Genomic DNA, 26,500 nt, shown 5'->3' with positions numbered 1-26,500 from the left:
TGAATGACTGTAACACAGTTGCAATTCCAGAGAAATTGTGTAGGCTGGATAGATACTATGCGGTGCCGGTGTGTACTGACGTTTTTCCTATACCTAAAATGCTTACAGAAATTATTAGCAAGGAGTGGGATAGACCCGGTGTGCCCTTTTCCCCACCTCCTATATTTAGAAAAATGTTTCCAATAGACGCCACTACACGGGACTTATGGCAGACGGTCCCTAAGGTGGAGGGAGCAGTTTCTACTTTAGCAAAGCATACCACTATCCCGGTTGAGGACAGTTGTGCTTTTTCAGATCCAATGGATAAAAATTAGAGGGTTACCTTAAGAAAATGTTTATTCAACAAGGTTTTATTTTACAGCCCCTTGCATGCATTGCGTCTGTCTCTGCTGCGGCGGCATTCTGGTTTGAGGCCCTGGAAGAGGCCATCCAGACAGCTCCATTGAATGAAATTATTGACGAGCTTAGAACGTTTAAGCTAGCTAACTCATTTGTTTCTGATGCCATTGTTCATTTGACTAAACTAACGGCTAAGAATTCCGGATTTACCATCCAGGCGCGTAGGGCGCTATGGCTTAAATCCTGGTCAGCTGACGTGACTTCAAAGTCTAAATTACTCAACATTCCTTTCAAGGGGCAGACCTTATTCGGGCCTGGCTTGAAGGAAATTATTGCTGACATTACTGGAGGCAAGGGTCATACCCTTCCTCAGGACAGGGCCAAATCAAAGGCCAAACAGTCTAATTTTCGTGCCTTTCGAAATTTCAAGGCAGGAGCAGCATCAACTTCCTCCGCTTCAAAACAAGAGGGAACTGTTGCTCATTCCAGACAGGCCTTTAAACCTAACCAGTCCTGGAACAAGGGCAAGCAGGCCAGAAAGCCTGCTGCTGCCCCCAAGACAGCATGAAGGAACGCCCCCCTATCCGGAAACGGATCTAGTGGGGGGCAGACTTTCTCTCTTCGCCCAGGCGTGGGCAAGAGATGTTCAGGATCCCTGGGCGTTGGAGATCATATCTCAGGGATATCTTCTGGACTTCAAAGCTTCTCCTCCACAAGGGAGATTTCATCTTTCAAGGTTATCAGCAAACCAGATAAAGAAAGAGGCATTCCTAAGCTGTGTGCAAGACCTCCTAGTAATGGGAGTGATCCATCCAGTTCCGCGGACAGAACAAGGACAGGGATTTTATTCAAATCTGTTTGTGGTTCCCAAGAAAGAGGGAACCTTCAGACCAATCTTGGATCTAAAGATCTTAAACAAATTCCTCAGAGTTCCATCATTCAAAATGGAAACTATTCGGACCATCCTACCCATGATCCAAGAGGGTCAGTACATGACCACAGTGGACTTAAAGGATGCCTACCTTCACATACCGATTCACAAAGATCATCATCGGTTCCTAAGGTTTGCCTTTCTAGACAGGCATTACCAATTTGTAGCTCTTCCCTTCGGGTTGGCCACTGCCCCGAGAATTTTTACAAAGGTTCTGGGCTCACTTCTGGCGGTTCTAAGACCGCGAGGCATAGCGGTGGCTCCATATCTAGACGAAATCCTGATACAGGCGTCAAGCTTTCAAATTGCCAAGTCTCATACAGAGATAGTTCTGGCATTTCTGAGGTCGCATGGGTGGAAAGTGAACGTGGAAAAGAGTTCTCTATCACCACTCACAAGAGTCTCCTTCCTAGGGACTCTTATAGATTCTGTAGAGATGAAAATTTACCTGACGGAGTCCAGGTTATCAAAACTTCTAAATGCTTGCCGTGTCCTTCATTCCATTCCACGCCCGTCAGTGGCTCAGTGCATGGAAGTAATCGGCTTAATGGTAGCGGCAATGGACATAGTGCCATTTGCGCGCCTGCATCTCAGACCGCTGCAATTATGCATGCTAAGTCAGTGGAATGGGGATTACTCAGATTTGTCCCCTCTACTAAATCTGGATCAAGAGACCAGAGATTCTCTTCTCTGGTGGCTTTCTTGGGTCCATCTGTCCAAGGGTATGACCTTTCGCAGGCCAGATTGGACGATTGTAACAACAGATGCCAGCCTTCTAGGTTGGGGCGCAGTCTGGATCTCCCTTAAAGCTCAAGGATCATGGACTCAGGAGGAGAAACTCCTCCCAATAAATATTCTGGAGTTAAGAGCAATATTCAATGCTCTTCTAGCTTGGCCTCAGTTAGCAACACTGAGGTTCATCAGATTTCAGTCGGACAACATCACGACTGTGGCTTACATCAACCATCAAGGGGGAACCAGGAGTTCCCTAGCGATGTTAGAAGTCTCAAAGATAATTCGCTGGGCAGAGTCTCACTCTTGCCACCTGTCAGCGATCCACATCCCAGGCGTAGAGAACTGGGAGGCGGATTTTCTAAGTCGTCAGACTTTTCATCCGGGGGAGTGGGAACTCCATCCAGAGGTGTTTGCTCAACTGGTCCATCGTTGGGGCAAACCAGAACTGGATCTCATGGCGTCTCGCCAGAACGCCAAGCTTCCTTGTTACGGATCCAGGTCCAGGGACCCTGGAGCAACGCTGATAGATGCTCTAGCAGCTCCTTGGTTCTTCAACCTGGCCTATGTGTTTCCACCGTTTCCTCTGCTCCCTCGACTGATTGCCAAAATCAAACAGGAGAGAGCCTCTCTTCCACCATGGACTCTGCCTCTGAGGCAGGACCTTCTAATACAAGGTCCTTTCAATCATCCAAATCTAATTTCTCTGAGACTGACTGCATGGAGATTGAACGCTTGATTCTATCAAGGCGTGGCTTCTCCGAGTCAGTCATTGATACCTTTTAATACAGGCTCGGAAGCCTGTCACCAGGAAAATCTACCATAAGATATGGCGTAAACATCTTTATTGGTGTGAATCCAAGAATTACTCATGGAGTAAGGTTAGGATTCCTAGGATATTGTCCTTTCTCCAAGAGGGTTTGGACAAAGGCTTATCAGCTAGTTCTTTAAAAGGACAGATCTCTGCTCTGTCTATTCTTTTGCACAAGCGTCTGGCAGAAGTTCCAGACGTCCAGGCATTTTGTCAGGCTTTGGTTAGGATTAAGCCTGTGTTTAAAACTGTTGCTCCCCCGTGGAGCTTAAACTTGGTTCTTAAAGTTCTTCAGGGAGTTCCGTTTGAACCCCTTCATTCCATTGATATTAAACTTTTATCTTGGAAAGTTCTGTTTTTGATGGCTATTTCCTCGGCTCGAAGAGTCTCTGAGTTATCTGCCTTACATTGTGATTCTCCTTATCTGATTTTTCATTCAGACAAGGTAGTTCTGCATACCAAACCTGGGTTTTTACCTAAGGTGGTTTCTAACAGGAATATCAATCAAGAGATTGTTGTTCCATCATTGTGTCCTAATCCTTCTTCAAAGAAGGAACGTCTTTTGCATAATCTGGACGTAGTCTGGGCCTTGAAGTTTTACTTACAGGCTACTAAAGATTTTCATCAAACATCTGCCCTGTTTGTCGTTTACTCTGGACAGAGGAGAGGTCAAAAAGCTTCGGCAACCTCTCTCTCCTTTTGGCTTCGGAGCATAATACGCTTAGCCTATGAGACTGCTGGACAGCAGCCCCCTGAAAGGATTACAGCTCACTCTACTAGAGCTGTGGCTTCCACCTGGGCCTTTAAAAATGAGGCCTCTGTTGAACAGATTTGCAAGGCTGCGACTTGGTCTTCGCTTCACACCTTTTCAAAATTTTACAAATTTGACACTTTTGCTTCTTCGGAGGCTGTTTTTGGGAGAAAGGTTCTACAGGCAGTGGTTCCTTCCGTTTAAGTTCCTGCCTTGTCCCTCCCATCATCCGTGTACTTTAGCTTTGGTATTGGTATCCCACAATTAATGGATGATCCGTGGACTGGATACACTTAACGAGAAAACATAATTTATGCTTACCTGATAAATTTATTTCTCTTGTAGTGTATCCAATCCACGGCCCTCCCTGTCCTTTTAAGGCAGGTCTAAATTTTAATTAAACTACAGTCACCACTGCACCCTATGGTTTCTCCTTTCTCGTCTTGTTTCGGTCGAATGACTGGATATGGCAGTGAGGGGAGGAGCTATATAGCAGCTCTGCTGTGGGTGATCCTCTTGCAACTTCCTGTTGGGAAGGAGAATATCCCACAAGTAATGGATGATCCGTGGACTGGATACACTACAAGAGAAATAAATTTATCAGGTAAGCATAAATTATGTTTTACAGCCATGGAAAATATCACAAGTAGAGAAAAGATTACTACTCAACTCATTCATAAGTAGTGACACAAGCCCAAATTCTTATTTATGTGCTTTAATTTTTTTGGACTCAGACAGAAGATACAATTTTAAAAAGTTTCCTATTATAAAATTCGCTTTGCTTTATTCTTTTGTCGAAGCTATACCTAGGTAGGTATCTGGAGCACTTTATGGCAGGAAATTATACTGTCATCTAGTGCGCTTGCAAAGGGATATTATTCTTGCTAAACTGCTGTCATAAAGGGCGCCAGGCACATGCTCGCTCCTGAGTTTAGTCCCTAATTTTTAACAAAAGATGCAAAGAAAACAAAGACAATTTGATAAATTAAAATCGCATGCTTTATCTATCTAAATCATGAGAAGAAACATTTTGGGTTTAATGTCCCTTTTTATTTTGGGCTTTGTACATATGATTTCTGCAGCAGCATTTTGTTCTTTTGCATTCCGACACTTTCTATCTTTTGCAGGTCTGATCTCCAGGGGTAAAAAGCAGTTTTTCAGATTAGTACGGAGGTTACCTTTTATCGGTACAAAGGTGAGTTACTGTGGGACAATTCCATGTTCATCTATGCACCTTGTATATGTAATCTATTTGTGCTTTTTTTATTTTCCCTCTAATCTACATGTGCAGGAGAAATGGTACAATTGTGCATTTGATGTACAATGTCCTTAGCTGGGTTTTGAGTTTACTAGAGTTCGTTGAACTGCTGTGACTGCCAAGTGATGTTGTCATGCTAATTTGTTCTCATGGGGCATTATACAAAAGCTAGGAAAGGAACTTTTTTATTTGGTTATTCTGTATAAAAAGAAGCAAAGCTCCTTATAGGAACAGTCTACTGTTTTTATTGTTTACAAATATAGATAATCCCTTTATTAGCCATTCCCCAGTTTTGCATAACCATCACAGATATATTAATACACTTTTTACCTCTGTGATTATCTTGTATCTAAGCTTCTGCAGACTTCCCCTTTATTTCAGTTCTTTTGGCAGACTTGCATTCTAGCCAATCGGTGCCATCTCATAAGTAACTCCACAGGAGTGAGCACAATGTTATCTATGTGACACACATGAACTAGCGCTCTTTAGCTGTGAAAAACTGTCAAATGCACTGAGATAAGAGGTGGCCTTCAATGGCTTAAATTAGCACATGAGCCTACCTAGGTTTAGCTTTCAACAAAGAATATCAAGGGAATAAAGCAAATTTGATGATAAAAGTAAATTGGAAAGTTGTTTAAAATTGCATGCCCTATCTGAATCATGAAAGTTTAATTTAGTGTCCCAATTAAGTCTGAGGAATTATTTGTCCAGCAATGTGTATATAGATACCAGGAGAATGGCCGGCTGTGCTTCTTCAGTTTTCTTTCTCAGAATCTACAAATATTCTTCAGATAGTTCTAAAAAATAAATAAATAAAGTGCCTTTATATTAATTTGTTGGCATTCACTGTAACGGTTACAAACTCTGAAACAGGATTTAGGGGCTGAATTATCAAGCTCTGAATGGAGCTTGGTGCCCCTCGCTGGAAACAGCAGTTATGAACCAGCGGTCTAAAGACCGCTGCTCTGAGGCTGTGGACATCAATCTGCCCGATCCTATACGATCGGGCTGATTGACACCCCCTGCTAGTAGTCGATTGGCCAAACAGTTCACAAGAACCGCTCGCACTTACATAAATTGCCCCCTTTGTAACCTGATTTTGTTTTTGTACATTTTCTTACAAAAAAAAAAACCTGAAACAAGTATTTTGAATAGTTAACGGAAAAATATGCAACTTCTTGAGATTTTTTTTTTCCCCATACCCAATAATATTTTGTATTTGTTTTTGGTTTCCCTTAGACTAAATTTGTTTTCTGCATTTAATCTTACGCTGTGTCCTATGTCCTTTTGGACTGTTAAACCTTTTGATAAGATAACCCTATCAATAAATCCATTTATTTTCAAGGATTGCAGAATCTTCTATCACAAAATCAACTATCTTCACTAGTAAATCATTAATTCGCATTATTTGAATTAAGATGTATGACTTTAAGCAATCAGTGAACCAATCGCACGCTGACCATGCCACACATGAGGTCGCTGCATAATCTGTAGGATGCCGTGTGCAGATACTGGGCCACATTACGAGTGGCACGCTAATAGTTACGCACAAGCAAAAAGGGGTCTATCACAACTGTTTGCGCACATTGGGTGTAGCGCTCATATTACATGTTGAAAATAAACAGATCGCTTGAGCGCAAGTTAATGTGTGTTGGCATAGCACATTCTCTAAGCTCTGGTTAACTGGTTTGCAAAACAAAAAAGTGTCACAAAACGCATCAAAAATACATTTAAAAGTACAGTTACACTCTCATAATAACACCATTTAATAAAATATTGCACAAAAAGTTATAAGGGCTCAAAGATATGAGGTCTCAGTTGTTAAAGCCCTTTGCAGCCCTTTTTTTTTTTTTTTTTCATAGAGATATATTATACATGTGTGTGTCTGTATGTATGTGTATATATATATATATATATATATATATATATATATATATATATATATATATATATATATATATATATATGTGTGTACATATGTATTTACAGACATATAAACACATAAATGGATTATGTTTGTGTGTGTGTGTGTATTACAAGCATTAAATCATTGTGGATATATTGCCAAATGTTGCAATAGAACACACAGGTAGCACACTATATGGAGCAACAGCACCTTTATTGCCTCTATTGCCAAATGTTGTTAGCAAGGTTCTAAATATACTCCTATCTGGAGGTATCAAGCATAGAAACAACCCTTTTACATAAAGCTTTTACAACCATTTATCTTATGATTGCAGTAGCATCATGGAAAATGTAGTTCCAAAACATCTGAGGTGCCAAGGTTTCTGACCACTACTCTAGGCCATGTTGTCCAGCATTTATCCTTGATTGATTTTATCCCTGTATGAGTTGCGCATTTAGATTTTTAATCATGAGAATATCACAAAGATTTAATTTGTTTCCAGCCCCAGATAGCCAGGGAATAGGCACAGTGGCACTGGGTTTATGTTGGAATTCCCTGTTACAACTGCAACCCTCTAGCTTTGGGAATGTGATTGTGTGCTTTACATATCTGCAGGGCATTAAATGTTTTAAGGGATATTAATTGCAAAATGTAATTGTCCAGAAAATGTTTAATAAGAAGTATTAAAAATTGCTATGTGTCATTTTGGTCTTGGTTTTTTTCACTGTCCCCACAGAGGCTTAAAAGGAAAGTATACACTCATTTTCATATAACTGCATGTAATAGACACTACTATAAAGAATAAGATGCAGAGATACTGATATAAAAATCCAGTATAAAACTGTTTAAAAACGTACTTAGAAGCTCTCAGTTTAGCTCTGTTGAAAAGGTAGCTGGAAAGCCCACTGCAAGTGGCAAATAAGACACTCCCCCCTCCCCCTTCTTTTGCATATGAAAAGACCCTTTACACAAACAGGAGCAAGCTGGAGTAGGTATCTGACGGTATGCACATAAAACTTTGGGGCTTGGTTAGGAGTCTGAAAATCAGAGCAATGTTATTTAAAAATAAGCAAAATTATACATTTAAAAAAAAAACAACTTTATGGGCTATATAAATAGATAATCTACAAAACATTTATGCAAAGAAAAAGTGAGTGTATAATGTCCCTTTAAGTTGATCCTGCAGAGACTGACCCTGCAACGTACTACACATGATTGCTTGGCCAGTGCAGGGGCTCATTTATACCTCTCCCTCTACTGGTCACATTAAAGGAGCTAATATAGATATTCTAAATAAGCTTGTCAATGGGTATGAAATGGAACTGCAAAACATTGTATATTTTGGCAATAATTACACACAGGTTTAAAAGCCTTTTATCTTATCTCCTAAGGCAAGTCAGGGACAGGTTTAAATAAGGAACCAGAGTAGCAATTTCACAGTATGTAATATCCCTTTACTCTCCTATATTACTATATTATGTAATGTAATATACTGAAAAATTATTCATTTGCATTTCAATTTAATAACTTGAAAACAGTGATGTAATCTCTTTGTTTTATGTTTCTGAATGTTTAGATACAGGAGCAGCTGAATAAAGCTTTGAATGACATGTCTGAAAAAATGGGGACGCTAAAGGACGGCGTGAGTTATGTAACTGCGCTGCCACACACTGGCTTAAAGCAAGATGATGTGATGAAGGAACTGAAGCAGTATTCGTCAATTGGTCAGTGATTCTCTTGTGTTTCTGTATTTTTATGATTTATTTCTAAGTTTTATCAACTCCATTACAGGGTTAATGATACCAAATATATCAAGCTTAGATATAGAAGCAGTCACTTCCAGTCTCATCTAATTTCTGGTTCAGTTTACACTTGAGGGAACCTCCAGGCTTGTTTGCCACTTTCTGTTTCTACAGGACAGGTCCTATTGGACAGATATATGAAAGGACACAAAACCTAAATTTTTTTCTTTTATGATTCCAATTGAACATACAATATTAAACAACTTTACTTCATTCTCTTGGTAGCCTTTATTTAAGGAGCAGCAAAGCACTACTGGGAGCTAGCTGAACACATAAGCCAATCATAAGAAGTATATATGTGTGGCCACCAGCAGCTAGTTCCCAGTTTCTGAGCCTAGCTAGGTATTCATCTCAACACAGAATACCAAGAGACCAAAGCAAATAAGAATAAGAGAAGTTATTGGAAAGTTGTTTAAAACGGCATGCTCCGTCTGAATCATGAAAGGAAAAAAATGTGTTTCATGTCCTTCCCTTTAAGCTGTGATTTTTGTTTCCATCTTAATGGGAGGAGAGTCCACTGCTTCATTTATTACTTGTGGGAATTAAGAACCTGGCCACCAGGAGGATGCAAAGACACCAATGGCTTAAATACATCCCCCACTCCCCTCATCCCCCAGTCATTCTTTGCCCTTCGTCGCAGGAGGTTGGCAGAGAAGTGACAGAAGATTTGGAGTAGTCTCTTTTGGAGAGTAGTACTCTTCGAAATGGGACTGGAGTTTAAAGTAGTCCTGTCAGCCTCTCAGTGAGACCATGGGTGAATGTTAGAGTCCGGAGATGCAGGGAGAGACTTTCTGCAAACCCATCCCGACTCAGTTTAACAGCTCCATTAGCAATTAGCGTTGATGAGTTTCGCTGCCTGCTTTTCTTCTCTCAAGTCCATGTTAGGAGCGATGCTACTACCCTGTCACACTTGAAGGGCCGTGTTCCTGTTCCACTGCATTGATTCTGGTAAGATTGTTTCATTTATATATCTATATGTGATAACGCAAGAAGACAGGGTCACAGTGTGGTTCCTTTAACTTTATAGAATCTAGGGTAATACCCTCGGAAGGGGGTTATTGAACAGGGGGGATTTTATTATGCATAATATTGTTTGTGTTTTCTGCTACACTTGTGTGAGATGAGGCTCTGTCAGTGTGGAACAGTCAGTTCAATAGTGAGAGATTGAGACTGGCTTTTTTTGGCGTGTCTCTCAAGTGCAGGGGCGGTCCTGCATGGCACTCCATATTAAGTCCGTAATAAAGGCGCAAGCTATGGAGGACTCTGATATGTTTGCGGATACTCCCTCTTTATCTAAACCTATTAACTGTGTAAACTGTGAGGAGGTTCTAGTCGAACCACCGACGCAACTCTGTTTTACATGCTTTGACAATATTGCTATATCTAAAAAGAATAAAGTATTTAGTATGACTGAGCCATCCACCGCTAAAGGTTCTCCGCCCTGCGAGGTTCATTCCCTACAATCATCTCCGATTACACAAGCAGTTCCCCAGGGCACTACTAATCCTCCTGCGGGAGGGGCCCTTTGGCCTCCAGACTTCGCAGATCAGTTGCAGACGGCGGTTTCTGTGGCTATTAATACGATGCCTCGCCCTACTAAGCGCAAGCGGAAGGTACGGCACTGCTATCCGTCTCAGGGGTCTTCGACTCAGCTGGATGTCTCAGACAGATTATCCGCTGAGGAGGACAACTCCGACTTATCAGAGGATATTGCTTCTGAGTTGGAATCGGCTACTTCTTGGCCTCCATAAACGGAGGAACCAGGTTTTAAATTTAAGATGGAGCATTTGTGCTTTCTGCTGAAAGAGGTGCTTGCTACGTTGGAGCTTCCCGGAACCCAAGCTACCGGAGGAACCTTCGATCGCTAAACTGGATAGGGTTTACGAGGACAGGGTAGTGCCCCAGGTCTTCCCGGTTCAAGTCAAGATGGCTAACATTATTAAAGGGACACTCAGGTTAAATTACATTTTTATGATTCAGATACAGCATGTAATTTTAAACAACTTTCCAATTTACTTCCATTAAAAAAATGTGCACAGTCTTTTTATATTTACAATTTTTGAGTCACCAGATCCTGCTGGGCATGTGCAAGAATTCACAGACTATACGTATATGCATTTGTGATTGGCTGATTGCTATCACATGGTACAAGGGGAGTGGAAATATACATAACTTTGAAATTTGTTATAAAAAAAATCTACTACTCATTTGAAGTTCAGACTAAGTGCTATTGCATTGTCTTGTTATCTTGCATTTGTTGATTATGCAAATCTAATGTGTTGACTGGTCCTTTAAGAATGAATGGGAGAAACTTGGTTCGTCCTTTTTTCTCCTCTTCTTCTTCTTCTGCTTTTAAAAGCTTTTCCCTGTTCTGGACGAGCAGCTTGAACTGTGGGGAACTGTCCCTAAGGTGGATGGTGCTATCTTCATGCTTGTTAAGAGAACGACTATTCCGCTAGAGAATAGCTCCTCTTTCAAGGAACCCATGGATTAAAAGATGGAGTCCATGTTGTGGAGGATGTTCCCATTCACGGAATTCATTTTCCGGCGGCGGTCACTGCGGTGGCTGGTGCGGCTAACTACTGGTGTGACGCTCTATCAGCAATGGTCGAGGTGGAGACTTGATGAGATTCTAGAATGAATCAAGGCCTTAAGGGTAACGCATTCGTTCATTTGTGATGCTAACATGCAGATTATTCGCCTGAATGCTAAAACATCAGGTTTTTCTGTTTTACCCCGCAGGGCTCTGTGGCTAAAGTCGTGGTCTGCTGACATGACTTCCAAGTCTCGCTTGCTTTCCCTATCATTCAAGGGGAAATTTTTGTTTGGCCCGGGCCTGGATTCTATCATATCTACGGTCACGGGTGGCAAGGGTGCCTTTTTTTGGGACAAAGTTTATGTAGGCTGTGGTGCCCTCAGTTTAGGGTCCGCCTCCTTTTACCCTCCTGCTTTTTCCATTCAGTGTCCTTTAGAGCTTGGGTAATTGTTCCCACAAGTAATGAATGAAGCAGTGGACTCTCCTCCCATTAAGATGAAAAACATAAATTATGCTTACCTAATAATTTCATTTCCATCTGTGGGAGGAGAGTCCACTGCTCCCGCCCGTGTCTCCTGTGGGCAGACTTAATTTTATACTTCTGGCACCATTTATACCCTGATATTTCTCCTACTGTTCCTTGTTCCCTTGGCAGAATGACTGGGGTATGAGGGGAGTGGGGGAGGTATTGAAGCCTTTGGCTGGGGTGTCTTTGCCTCCTCCTGGTGGTCAGGTTTATAATTCCCACAAGTAATGAATAAAGCATTTGACTCTCCTCCCACAGATGGAAATGAAATGATCAGGTAAGCATAATTTTATGTTTTTTTCTCTCTTACATCCATTTTCTTGATTATTTATAAGCGCTGTTGCTGTTTCATATTGCAGTGTGCGTCTCATGTCATCATCTCTCACATTGTATCTGTTAGTTTTGTGCCTCCCTAGACATATCCCTTCCCTTATTTTATTCTGATTAGAGGCTGGAGAATGCAGATTTGCATTTTGGACGTAGTTCTCTGTATATTTCTCAGTAGGACACATGACTGAGGGCACGGTGCCAGACTCCTTGTCATTCTGCTTAGACACAAACAATAGATGTCTGAAAACTACAATTTCCTTGTGGATTGTTTTTGGCATCATCTCATCCTATTAGTTTGATGAAGGTGCTCATTCTACAGGGCTATTTGCCACTTCTTTGGTAGATGGAGCATTTGTCTTTTTCTGAGAGCTGAGGTAAAGCAGCAGTGTTGTCTTTGCCTCATATATTTTAAAAAACAAACTTGATAATCTGGGTGCCAGATCAAGCGGGACAGTTCTCCTTTCTGTGTTGTCTTCCAAAATAACATCTGATTGAGCACATCATACCTGATCTTATTTAGTGTGTTTGTTTCTGCCCAGCCTTGTATCTTCTGATTTGGAAGCACTTGTGGTGAGCTAGTGAACAGCTATTGTCCTGCAACACGCTACAAACACAGTGCTTCTAACCTGCTATCATATTGCACAATGTTAACTTGTTTTCCTTGGCCGAGGTCACACAAAACCTATTTAACTGGAAATTCAGCTTTTGTTTTAGAGACGTTGCCATTGTGTTCTGCATTTACAATGCAACTGATATAAACAGTTTTCATTTTCAAGCTTACTGTAAACATTAATTAACCTAAGACAGAATGATCAAGCGGCCCACGATTCTGTACTATTTATTTTGGTTCCTAATTGTTTTTTTGTTTGTTTTTTTATATCTGTGATTACACAACCTTCCTGGCCTTAGATAAAAACAAATCCGTCTTGTTCCTTAGTATTTTAGATTACCCATGGGTACATTCAGTAAAGCATGCGTTTCTGTAATTATTTCTTTTGGGATTTTTCCAGGAATGTTTTTGTTTAATCTTAAAGTTCCTGCTAAATTTGAGTTCCCTTTTTGTTTTTTTTTAATTTTTATTTCAATGGAGTTGATTACATGACAAGGAGTAATTTGTTACAACTAAAACGCGCGCACACCTAATTTAATTGAAACATTAGATGTTATCTTGTTTGTAATTTTTGCACCTGCTCACCATTTGACTTCTGTGTGTTTTAATACTTGCAAGGGGCATTTAACACTAAGGGCAAAATTTACCATCCCTGCAGGTGGACAGGTTCTTAAGTAGTGAACCTGTCCGACTGCAATCACCACTTACGATGTTGCATCTCACAACGAAATTTAACATTTGCATAATCAACAAATGCATGATAAAAAGACAATGCAATAGCACTTAGTCTGAACTTCACACTAGTAGTAGATTTATTTAGTAGCAGTAAATTGCATGCTCTATCTATCAAAATCATGAAAGTTTAATTTTGACTTGAGTGTCTCTTTAAATACACTGGCGATGTAAAGCGGGCTGAAGAAAAAAAAAATATGTGGCAGCAGCTCGGTTATGTGAACCTGCTCCACATAGCTTATAAAGCTGTTACTGCAGCTCCATAAATCTAGCCCTAAATACACTGTATAAATGCAGTATTGAGGTTATTCCCTGCCCGAGTCATAGGGCCACCATGTTGAAATCCAGCTTTCACAGCATTCCAGTGCTGATGTTTTTTGCACATGTGCAGCAATTCTCCTTCAGATACCTGCAGTGTAATCTAGGTTCCAAAATGGTGGCACTGATGATTAGAGGGAGGTACGTGATATGTATTTAGTGTTTAATGTCATTTTAATGTCAAATAGGTTAAGTTCAGTTCTGAAGCCATAAGCAGCGCTGCTCCATAGTTGAACACAGCCGGTAATTGGCTGGGTTGTGCTACTGACACTGCTGATTGGCCGACCTGCTATGTTCTACTCAAGACAGGTATTTCTTTTTAGCTACTGAGCAGGACTTTGTGGGGTTAAACGTGCATAGATCTAGGGTCAGTAGGGCAAAATTGTTAAGCTCTTAAAGGGACATAAAAACCCAAACAAAATGTTTTCATCATTTAGAAAGAATTTTAAACAACTTTGTAATTTACTTCTATTATATAATTAGCTTCATTCTCTTGATATTCTTTGCTGAAAAGCATATCCAGATAGGCTCAGTAGCTGCTGATTGGTGGCTGCACATAGATGCCTCGTGTGATTGTCTCATTCGTGCATTGCTATTTCTTCAACAAAGGATATCTAAAAATGAAGCAAATTAGATAATACAAATACATTGGAATGTTGTTTAAAATTGTATTCATTTTCTGAATCATGAAAGAAAATATTGGGTTTAGTGTCCATTTAACAAATTACATTTTATATTTTTTTATGCCCTAGAATATCATAAATGTTTGAGTTAGAATGAAAACGGTTTCCCTTCTGTTTTAGGACATGTGTCATGGGAGAATGGAAAAGTCTCTGGTACGGTTTATAGTGGGGAAGAAAGACTGACACAGCTGCTTGTAAAGGTATAAATTATATATATGTTGCCTCTCATGTAACCAGTTTTTCTGTGTTTAATTCTTTCACTCTTTACAAAGTCCAAGTGTTTCAAAGACAAGTACAGTATCTGAATTGGTTATTTAATACAAATAATAATCATTTTAATTACTTCCTTGAACAAGCAACACAATGTCTGTCTGTCTATAGTAGGATATTACTATATTTGGTTTGGATTTCATGAATTGGGGTTTTCCATATGGACAAGTCTTGACTTTTTTTCATGGCGTTCTATTTTGTAAACCAATATTATATAAAAAAGGGAGCGCCAACCAAGGCTGAAGTATCAAATTAACAACTTAAAAATGATGGTTACAAATGCATTTATTACAACATATAAAGTATTATATATATATATATATATATATATATATATAACTGTCTACAATCAACAATAAAATAAATAGAGTAAGTGAGCCCTCAGATGCTAGAGGACATAACCAATTGTGTTAAAAAATAAAAGTAAAAATAAAAATGTGGATAGGATCCAAAAGGTAATCAGAGATCCAATGAGATCCAGTGAAATAGGTACCTGTGGGAACAAAAATCACATAGTGACTCGAGCATAATATTAGTAAACACCAGCTTTTAAAATATATATATTTGTATATTGATAACCATTAGATTTTGTAGTAACATCACTAATAAGCAATCTCCTATTAACGACTACATATCCCAGAATTCCATCCTAATACTGGCTACGTTGACAGCCAACACTGGAAATGACGTGCACTCTGGTAAACCGGAAGTGACACATGACCTGGAAGTGACGTAATCGTCACGTAACGATCCATAGATTATATTCCAGAACACGGACTAATAATCCAGGCCCTTACATTATACTTAGTGACAATGAACATTATAAGTAATCTATACTATGAAGGTTTGTCACTTTGGTTTTAAAATTCTACTATGAGGAGGAATTGGCTTGTAATAATATGTCCGATACCGGAGGAGAACCTAGTGATAAGATTGAACGGTCACCATTTTGTTTAAGGGCATCATAGGGTTCCCATGATAAATGTATTGGCTATTCGAGGCGGGAAACTACGCCTAACCTGATTGGTCATTATAGGCTATTTAAGCCATGTTATAAACAGAAGTTGACATCTTGAAAAAGGCCCGGTTTGGGGCCGAAACGCGTTAATATATACGTTAAAAGTAGTCACTGCTCGAGTCTAACATAGGGTAAGCCTATTTCCAACCAAATTTATATTTTACTTAGCAATATTGCACTTTGTGATTTTTGTTTCCACATGTACCTATTTTACTGGATCTCATTGGATCTCTGATTACCTTTTGGATCCTATCCACATTTTTTCTTTTTTTTTTTACTTTTCTTTTTGGACACTTTCTCATCCTCATTAGGATTATATTTTTCTATTTGTATCAGGATTTTTTTTTCTATTCATATCAGGATTTCACTTGGACACACAGGACATTCGATAAGGATATAATTCTTTATTACGTGGGAATTTTTTAACCACTTTATTATTATTTTTTTACACAATTGGTTATGTCCTCTAGTATCTGAGGTATCTGAGGGCTCACTTACTATATTGATTTTATTGTTGATTGTAGACAGTTTATTTATATATATATATATATATATATATATATATATATATATATATATATATATATATATATATAGTGTACCCTACTTTATATGTTGTAATAAATGTATTTTTAACCATAATTTTTAAGTTGTTCAGATATTTTCTTTTGCGTTTTTTGGGATCTCGCTTTGGGAGCCTGTATCCTTTTGAATGTTGGCGCTGTATATATACATCTTTAAAACTATTTTGTAAACCTGTTACTGCCAAATTCAAGTACAAAGCACTGAAAGAGATTTTTCCTTTCTTGATCTGAGAGTTCTTTTGGAGCCTAGAAGTAAAATAAAGATTATGCACGGCTGGCACCTGATATTCTGTGAAGTTGCCTGTCAGGATTTATTTAGTTCAGGAAATAACGATAATGTTCAGGTAGTAGATTTTATACCAATCCCCTAGCATAGTAAACAACTTTGCTTTATAAAATCATTATTAATTGCTTGCAGTTGTTTCTCATGATTCTTAGAGACCACAAAGCTTTTTTCTGTAACCCAAGACTTGTTTAAAATTGCTACAAACAACACTTGATTGCTTGGAGCACGGGCACACACATTTACAGCTAGCCCAAATTAGCCATAATTAAGAGAGATAAGATAAAGATACCAGGTTTTTCAAGTAGTTTTACAAACCATTATTAAAGTGGTCCTTCCTTCTAAATGACTTTGTTTTGTGTGTAGGTCTTGTTCAGTCTGGTATATAATTGCTGTTATAAACTGTGTATATGACTTTTATGTGTTTTTGTTTTGTTTAATTTTAATTACTGCAGCATGTTAGGCCTTGAAATCATTTTGTCTGAAATTGTTTTGTTTTGTTTTGTAGATGGAGTGTATTGTTGGAACATTTATATTCATTTTTATTTGAGCTGAAAAAGAATTAGAGTAAAAACATACATCCTAATTAGCGCTAACATTCTTTTCCGTAGGTTTATGGTGAGTTTGCATGGAGTAACCCTCTGCATCCTGAGATTTTCCCTGGCGTACGCAAAATGGAAGCAGAAGTAGTAAGGATGACATGTACACTATTTAATGGCGGCCCAGCATCTTGTGGAACTGTAAGTTATAAAACTGGAATGTGTTTAACATTATAAAGAATGAAAATATAGCTTTTGTCATGTGTTTTTTTTTTTTCTTTAAATCTGTATTTTTTAAAAGGAACATGGCCGCTAGAATATAAATGACCACAGTGAGATACGTGTAACAACTAATTACATGCAGGCTGCATGTTTCCTTATAAACGGTAATCAAGCAACAGCATGATTAAGGGCTTGTAAGAGCCAGGAAAGTCACTGTTTATTGCACCTTAATAAAGAAACTGTTGGTCCTTTTTAGACAGTAGTACTGTTGCTTGACTACTGAATATTGCCAGGTTGTGTGCAAAAGTTATTTAATATATGCTTTTCACATTGTGTTAATAATTAATTTTATCACAAAATAATTAACCCATTGCTTACTGATCAGTATAATATTGTTCAATGAAAACCCTTTTGTTTCTTGCTGTTTTGTATTTTCTACAGTCCTATCGATCCCCTAGAATTCCCCTAAAGTTTTTGCCGAGTCATATTGTGAACGTTTTGTTTTCTTCCAGTTACATACAGGTTATTGCCAAGTGGGTAGTTGGATCATTCTGTTTTAAGTCTGTCTGGTTGTTGTTTTGTTTTTTTTTAAATTGAGCAAAAGCTAAAGCTGGTAGAATTCACAGCTTCTTTTAATTTGTCTTTTTTTTTTTGTTTGTTTTTTTTGTTTGTTTTTGGAATGAAATAACAAAACTACTGTCCACTAAACCAAATATCAGATCCTGTGTTTACTTTTAGTTATTAAATTTCTTGTGAATGGAAATTATAAATAGTTTTATAAAATTATTTTTTTGGAACAGCTTTTCACCTTTAAAAGAAAACTTATTGCAGTGATAGTGATACTGCCTCAGTATTATATTGCTTGCATTCATTATCTCTGAGCTTTAGTATATGCCTGTAAAACCACTGGGTGTCAGATATCAGAAGTAAAGGGACAGTATACTCCAAGTTTCATAAAACGGCATGTAATAGACACTACTATAAAGAATATGTACAGATGCTGATCTAAAAATCCAGTATAAAACCTTTTAAAAACTTACTTACAAGCTCCCAGTTTAGCACTGTTGAAAAGGTTAGGCTGGGACACCCACTGAAATGGACTGGAAAGCAAAAAGAGAAGACCCCCTCCCTCCCTGCATATGAAAAGAAAAAACCCTTTACGTAAACACGAGCAAGCTGGAGTAGATAAACAGTTTATTTCTAAAACTTTGAGGCTTGGTTAGGAGTCTGAAAATCAGCACAAATGTTATTTAAAAATAAGCAAAACTATACACTATTTAAAAAACACACCCAGATGGGCTATACAAATGGATCATCTACAAAACATTTATGCAGATAAAAATCTAGTGTATAATGTCCCTTTAAGGGAAACCTGTTTCAGCTCCACTCGCTACCAGTTTGCATTTGTGTCTTCAGATTTTGTTCTTATTTACAAGCTGCAAGTCTGCAGAGTCCCGGAATGAACAGCTGACTGAACATGTTATGGCGCTGTCTGACTCACAAGTCTGCAGAGTTTAGATAAAAGAGGTTGATGACTTCATAAACCACAAAAAACTCCCATTTCTTCAGTCTGGATTTTCCTGAGACATTTTGCTTTGCGGCATCTACTCTGTCTAGAACATTTTACTTTATCATTCTGCAGAGACGGCAAGATTTGGTGTTTACTGACTTTGCAGAATACTTTACTCTCTGATTAATTATAAAGGGGTCCGTTTATACTGAGGTTACTATTGTGTTAATATTTCAGCATATGCTACACACAAAAACACAATTATGTGATTCTATTGAACGAGCGGTAACCTTGCCCATCGCCTTTTATTTTAGTCACTGTGATTAACCTCTTCAATGCCAGAGATATTTTCAGTGTATTGCTATGCAGTGAGTTGTAGACTTCTTTGGTAGCCAAAGGTTAGGATTATACTAAATGTGGGATTTATATTTAAGTTTTGATGAGGCCTAAACCTTTATTTATATCTTTTATATGTTCGCTGTTGGGTGATGCATGCAATTCTTTATTTTGCTAATTAGTGTTGTATCTAAAGTGAAACTGCAGCAGTTTGAGAGCGTTTGTGGAAATTAGCGAGGAAAGATTCAGCATTATGTTTACTGTGCTGCACAATATTTGCAGTTGTGTGGGGGGCACAGATATGGTCCTTTAAGTATAAAATCTAGAAATGAGAGATCTGTTTGCGTACTAATTTCCCATTACTACTTACTCATGCCGTGCACTCATCACTATTTTTTTACTGAAGTGAAAAAAGGAATAATATGGATTCTAGATGAAACCATAAAATTCAAATAACACAGGCGCTGTAAAGCTTAAAATAGTAAAAATGAGTATTATAAATTGTGTACAAACACGTGTAAATATAAATTAAATTCTGTGCAAACACAAAATAGCCAATAAATGTGAGTAAACAAAAAATTGATGTGCAAGATTCTGCATATATTTAATAACAAAATAAAATGTGAACAAGTTTAAAAACGAAATACAAAGTGGCAAATGCGCTGATCAGGCGCAGTTACATGTGCAGTATACAAATGGCAACGGTTGCTGAATAAAACAATTGTTAAAAACAACAGGGGATGAAATAAGAGATCTCTTGAATCCAAATGGTCATCCGAAGAAGCGGTCTTGATTGAGCCCAGGTTGAGGATATTTCAGTCAGGCTGGAACGAGACGAGAGACCGATGAAACGGCAAAAGAGGCACCAATATAAGGTTAACACTTATACTTACACCGGAATCACTATTATTTATATCCCAGACAGCTCTTAAAGGGACATGTTTTATTTCCTACGTCAGACCTCAGACTCTTGTTCGCCACATGCCAGCTGCATGCCCATATCAGACTTCAGCAAATTACCTTAAAGGGATATTAAACCCATTTTTCTTTCTTTCATGATTAAGACAGAGCATGTCATTTTATAAAAGTCTCTTTTTTTATTTATTAAAATTTGCTGCGTTACCATGGAATTCTTTGTTGAAGACAGAGCTTAGTAAGTGTCTGAAGCACTGCACGGTGCTGCCCTCTAGAACACTTGCAACTGATAACATTCTTCCAAAACTGCTGCCATAGAGTGCGCCAGACACATGCACACTTCTGATCTTATCCCCCTGCTTTTCAACAAAAGAAACCATGAGAACACAAAATGTCATAGTAGAAGCAAATTTTGAAAGTTGTTTAAAACTTCATGATCTATCTGAATCATGAAATAAATATTTTGTTTGTTTCATGTCACTTTAATGTTGCTGCTGCTAACTGTTTTCTCTGTGTGTTGCGTACCATCGTTCATGCTCAAGAAGTGATGAGAGGAAAGCGCAGAGCCTGCACGAGACAGACACGTGACCAGTTCTACTAAACAAAACCTGATCGAGCATAAGGATTGATGTAAATTCTGTTAAACACCTGGCACTTCAATGGTTTTATATACATTGTGGTTGACTGAAAATAAATATTCATTAGTTTAAAAAAATTCTATAGCTTTATTTTTTATTTATTAAAGGATATTTTGTTTTTCACTTTCTAATAAACCCTTTTCGCTGATGTTGTGTGTCTCTTTTTTTATATTTTTGGCATTTTATAGATTACGTCAGGTGGGACTGAGAGTATCCTGATGGCCTGCAAAGCTTACCGAGATCTGGCTTATGAGAAGGGGATCAAGCACCCAGAAATGTATGTACCAAGGTTATATATTTCTTTTTTTTTTTTATTGTTTTTATACAAAAGCCTAACCCTAAAAAAAATAGTTTCCCAACAGTTTTGTTGTCTATCAAAATTGTCTAGACATAGCATTTTGAGATTGCTATATAAAAGGCTTTATTACACATAGAAACTGCAATATTATTTCATGATTTATTTGACCCTTTTCCTGTAGTTTAGTCTGAAAATTGTGGGTTTTCCAGTTTCTGTGAGAATTGGAAGTGCATACTTCAGACTTTACAAGCCCATCATCTGGGGAACTCATTTATACCTCTCCGTCCTGGAAGCCTATTTCATTACAGTCTCCTAACCTATGAGGCTTTTACAAAATAACCACCCATCTGTGAACCCCTTTTCCTATTTTTCAGGATGATGTCGTGTTTAGCATTACATTGCTTTTATTATCTCAGGTAGTTTCTAATAGACTATGTGACTGTCATTTTCTTTGGCCAAAACCCCATTAAATGGGGTTTAAATGCTAAGTAATTTTTAGATACAATTCACAATAGATAACCGCTTGTTAAAAAATTCAAATCCTTTATTTAAAAAAAATCCTTAAAAATGGGCACACGTAAAAAAAGTATAAAAGCAGCTGCAGGCACACCCGTCAGTCTGACGCGTTTCGGCTGTTAGCCTTATTCATAGACTCCATTTTTTAGATACAATGAAGTTCTGAGAGCAAAAGATTAGCATGAAAATATGCAGATGCATTTTTCTAAAAAAAAAATTATATTAGTTTTAAAAATGGAAGAAATTAGCGTAAAATTGTATTCTCCATAAAGTGCTGGGCCCGTCCATATAACATAGTGTTCCATAGGTTTAAGAATTTTCTAATTTTCTCTCCTCTGCACAGATCAGTTAGGGGCCGTTATAAAAAAGCTACAAATGAGTAATAATCTCACAATGTTTAATATCCTTTTACTGCATGAGCGGACAATGGTAGTGTAAAGGGCTGGTGAGGCGGAATGCACCAACTTAGTTTATCATTACACATGCAAACACTTGTGCAGCCCCTCCGCCATTGGATGCACAAGAACAGTGCTGGTCAGTTAACCCCGACCACTGAGGTAGCAGACCGCTGCTTCTTAGTTTGCAGTTGCAGGGTCATATGAGTGAGGCGTCAACGACTCGGCAATTGCAACTTTATAAATTGAGCCCTAAGTCTTTTATTGCTTAACAGTCTAGAGTATAGAATTATGTCTTATCTACTGAATCTTACACAGACGGGTGCGCTCTTTGTCATGATGTTTTATAGCCCTTTAAGAGTAAAAGGCTGAAGCAGTTTCATAAAGTATCCAGCTTGTCCCTGCAAATTGTTTAATGCTTTACTTATGTCGTTGGCCAGTATTGCTTGGTGCTTTAGTATAAAGAATGATTTGACAAACTCACACACTGCTTATCTTGAGGCTTCTAGCAAAAGCTTAGGAGGACGTTTTGGATGTTTATATATTTTTCCTTTTTGCCTTGTTTCACCTGGTGAGTGTTTTCTGAATGAGCCAAGATAACTGTAAATTTTAAACAACAATATAAGTCAATTGGAAAGTTGTTTAAAATAATATAAAAGTTCTCTTTCGTAAATTTTATGTAATTCTCCACACATGTATTGATTCATGGCAAGTAAACAACATTGCAATGTAGAGTAATGGTTTATTTTGCTGCAAAATAATTTTGATAAAAGCAACAAAACAGGAAGCGCCACACTCGTCAAATGTATAAGTTGGTTTATAAATACAAGCTAGAAAATATAGTAGCAGGTTAAAATAAAACCAATAACATAGTGTTACAAATAACAGAATAAATATCTCTTTAAAACACATGATTGCGACACTTAGTCCATAAATAAGTCACTTGATCCTCGATCTGATAGTTGTGCTGCTCCTTCTTAGCCCACTGGTGTTAACTCCAAGGCTTTAAAAAGCATGTAGCAGGTGTATCTGTAAAACAGAACAAATGGAGCGCACAAAAGATCTAAGTGTAGTATTAAAAGTACCACTTATTTCCAAACACAAAAAAACGTATGTGCTCACAAAGGAACCCTCAAACATATGAGGTATTTTACTGCAATAATGAAAGTATATATGTCCCCTCCAAGCCGTCCAACCAGGCACACACACACAATAATAATTCAGCTAAAAAATAGCACAGTGAAATGTAAATGTATAAAAATATAGGAGTCAAATGTTCACGGTGACAGCTGGACTGGAGCCGACTCTATTACAGATCAGCTGTACACCTGTTACACACCATCTCCTCCAGTTATATTGACCCTGTTAGCCATTTGAACTATCCAGCAATACGATCACAATACACTTTTGGGAGACCTGTGATTGAGACAAGGAGTTTGCAAAATGGACTGACCCATTGTGTGTGCCTGCTTGGACGGCTTGGAGGGGACATATATACTTTCATTATTGCAGTAACATACCTCATATGTTTTGACGGTTCCTTTGTGAGCACATACGTTTTTTTTTTGTATTTGGAAATAAAAGTGGTACTTTTTAATACTACACTTAGATCTTTTGTGCGCTCCATTTGTTCTGTTTTAAAGATACACCTGCTACAAAATAATTTTGATGTTAAATAAAATGTGCTTGTCCCACAGATGAAGTTCAGATTCTGTAGTTAAAACAACTTAATGCAGTAGAACTGCATAATAAAGACAATGATTTAACACCCACTCTGAATATCAAATGAGCAGTAGATTTTTTGTTTTGGATAAATGTATTTTTTTTCTCGCATTTTCTGGCCCTCTGTGTCATGTGACAAACATCAGCCAATCACAGACTAGTATACGTATACCCTGTGAGCTTGTGCACATGCTCAGCAGGATCTTGTTCCCTAGAAAGTGTGAATATAAAAAGACTGTGCAAAATTTGATAATGGAAGTAAATTGGAAAGTGTCTTAAAACTGCTGCTCTATCTGAATTATAAAAGTTTATTTTGACTTGAGCGTCCCTTTAAAAGGACAGTAAGGTTAAAATGACACTTATGATTTAGATAGAGCATGCAGTTTTAGACAACTTGCCAGTGTACTTCTGTTATAAAATGGACTTCATTTATTTGGTATCTTTTGTTGATAAGTAAACCTAGGTAGGCTCAGGAGTGAGACAATGACAAGAGGCATATATGTATAGCCACCAATCCGCAGCCAGCTCCCAGTTGTGCATTTTTGCTACTGAGCCTACCAAGGTATGTTTTTTTAACAAAGAATACCAAGATGAACAAAATAAATTTGATAACTGAAGTCAATTAAAATGTCTCTTAACATTGTACTCCGACTCCTGTCCATTTTTAAAATGTCACAGCTAAGCAATTTGTGTCCTAATTTAGAAATAAAAAAGTAATTCAATTATTCAGTGACAATGTATGTGGTGTGTATAGTATTGTACACATATTGTGGGTAGTTATCACTTGTTTGTCTGTATTGTAGTCTGGCGCCTTTGAGCGCACATGCGGCTTTCGATAAAGCAGCCCATTACTTTGGCATGAAGTTAGTACATATTCCACTGGACCCGAAGACAATGCAGGTGGATGTAAAGGTAAAATCTGTTTAATTCATTCATCTGCTTATATCATTCTTTATTTAGTAACCTTTTATGTAAATGTATTTATCTAAAATGTGCTAAAATTGTACGAACATATATTATTATTTTTTTAAGTTTTGTTGCAGAAACCTGACAGATCAGTATAAATGCATCTTATCGTTTCTTAGTTTGTGGAAATATTTAGAAATGAGAGATTTTACAATAACAATTGCACCCCTTCGTTTAGAAAACCGTATGACCAGGGGGATGTCTGTGTCTTGGCCTGAATGTTAAATGTTGTTGTTGTGCTAATGTCTGATACTGTTTGAATGGGGAAAAACTCTTCTCATACTCTTCTTATTTGTAAGTTAGGGCCATAAAACTATACAGTATCTGTCACTATAAGCTGGGTACCATTTATTATTGTTTTTAAGAGATATAGTAGTCAGAATTAAATTGTCATGATTCAGACAGAGCATGCGATTGTTAAAAACTTTCCAATTCTATAACAAAAGATATTTAGTTTTCCTATTATGCTTTGTTAAACAGCATATTTCAGGAGCGTGCAGGTGTCCTTAGCATTCTGTGGCAGCAGTGTTTGCAACAATGTATAACATTGTTGCCAATATAGAATCTATATAGTGTCAGAGACACATGCATGCTCCCGAGCCTATTTAAAGGGACAGTCAACACCAGAATTTTTGTTGTTTAAAAAGATAGATAATCCCTTAATTACCAATTCCACAGTTTTGCATAACCAACACAGTTATAATTGTACATGTTTTACCTCTGTAATTACCTTGTATCTAAGCCTCAGCAGACTGCCCCCTTATTTCAGTTCTTTTGACAGACTTGCATTTTAGCCAATCAGAGCTGTCTCCATGGTAAATTTGCGTGCATAAGCTCAATGGTATCTATATGAAACACATGAACTAATGCCCTCTAGTGGGAAAAATGCATTTAGATTAGAGGCGGCCTTCAAGGTCTAAGAAATTAGCATATGAACCTCCTAGTTTAGCTTTGAACTAAGAATACCAAGAGAACAAAGAAAAATTGGTGATAAAAGTAAATTGGAAAGTTGTTTAAAATGACATGCCCTATCTGAATCATGAAAGTTTTTTTGGACTTGACTGTCCCTTTAAGTATGCTCTTCAATTTAGGATGCAAATAGAATTAAGTAAACTTGATCATAGAAATAATTGGCTTTTTTTGGCATGCTTTATCTGAATCATGAACATTTCATTTCAACCTTCATACCTTTGTGTATTCTTTAATGAAGATATTATTAATTGTTTTGATATTTTTTTGCCAAATCTGTCAATATGTAATAGTGTTTTTTGTTTTTGTTTCTAGGCAATGAAAAGAGCAATATCCAAGAACACAGCTATGGTGGTCTGTTCCGCTCCTCAGTTCCCCCACGGTGTTATTGATCCAATAGAGGAAGTTGCAAAGGTAATGATACTCGGAGCATTGTAAAACACACAAGCACTGAAATACAGAACACCCTGCAGTGTCAGGCCATAAAACTAATGGCTGTCTTTTAGAAAATATTTTAGTTAAACCATATTAGTTTAAAAAAAATATTAGTTTAATTTAAAGGGACGTTATACTCAAAATATCCCAGTGACTAAAACCGCATTGTTAGATACATTATTATTTTTTTTTTTTTTTCTGTAAAATACGCTTGGAATTAGTGCGGCTTGCACGCTCCCTAGTGAGACTGCAGCAAATAGTCTATATGTTCCCCAGCTCCACTACAAACTAAACGATAACTGCATAGAGTGGGCACGCAATTTTTTACAGGTATGCCTTAAAGGGACACTGAACCCAATTTTTTTCTTTCGTGATTCAGATAGAGCATGCAATTTTAAGCAACTTTCTAATTTACTCCTATTATACATTTTTCTTCATTTTCTTGCTATCTTTATTTGAAAAAGAAGACATCTAAGCTTTTTTGTTGGTTCAGACTCTGGACAGCACTTTTTTAATGGTGGATGAATTTATCCACCAATCAGCTAGGACACCCAAGTTGTTCACCAAAAATGGGCGGGCATCTAAACTTACATTCTTCCATTTCAAATAAAGATACCAA

The 26,500-nt window shown here is 37.8% G+C and overlaps 1 protein-coding gene across 1 annotated transcript in view; it reads left to right on the top strand.

The window, feature by feature from the left end:
• Positions 1-26,500, top strand: part of SGPL1 (sphingosine-1-phosphate lyase 1) — a 64,695-nt gene that overhangs the window by 23,366 nt on the left and 14,829 nt on the right. The window contains exons 3-9 of the mRNA XM_053692031.1: positions 4,692-4,759; positions 8,305-8,452; positions 14,386-14,465; positions 17,032-17,160; positions 20,769-20,857; positions 24,315-24,423; positions 25,762-25,860. Coding sequence (XP_053548006.1) covers positions 4,692-4,759; positions 8,305-8,452; positions 14,386-14,465; positions 17,032-17,160; positions 20,769-20,857; positions 24,315-24,423; positions 25,762-25,860 — 722 coding nt within the window. The remainder of the gene's footprint in view (positions 1-4,691; positions 4,760-8,304; positions 8,453-14,385; positions 14,466-17,031; positions 17,161-20,768; positions 20,858-24,314; positions 24,424-25,761; positions 25,861-26,500) is intronic.

Source organism: Bombina bombina, chromosome 9 (genome assembly GCF_027579735.1).
Source record: "Bombina bombina isolate aBomBom1 chromosome 9, aBomBom1.pri, whole genome shotgun sequence".
NCBI lineage: Eukaryota > Metazoa > Chordata > Amphibia > Anura > Bombinatoridae > Bombina > Bombina bombina.
This window is presented reverse-complemented; position numbering and strand designations above follow the sequence as displayed.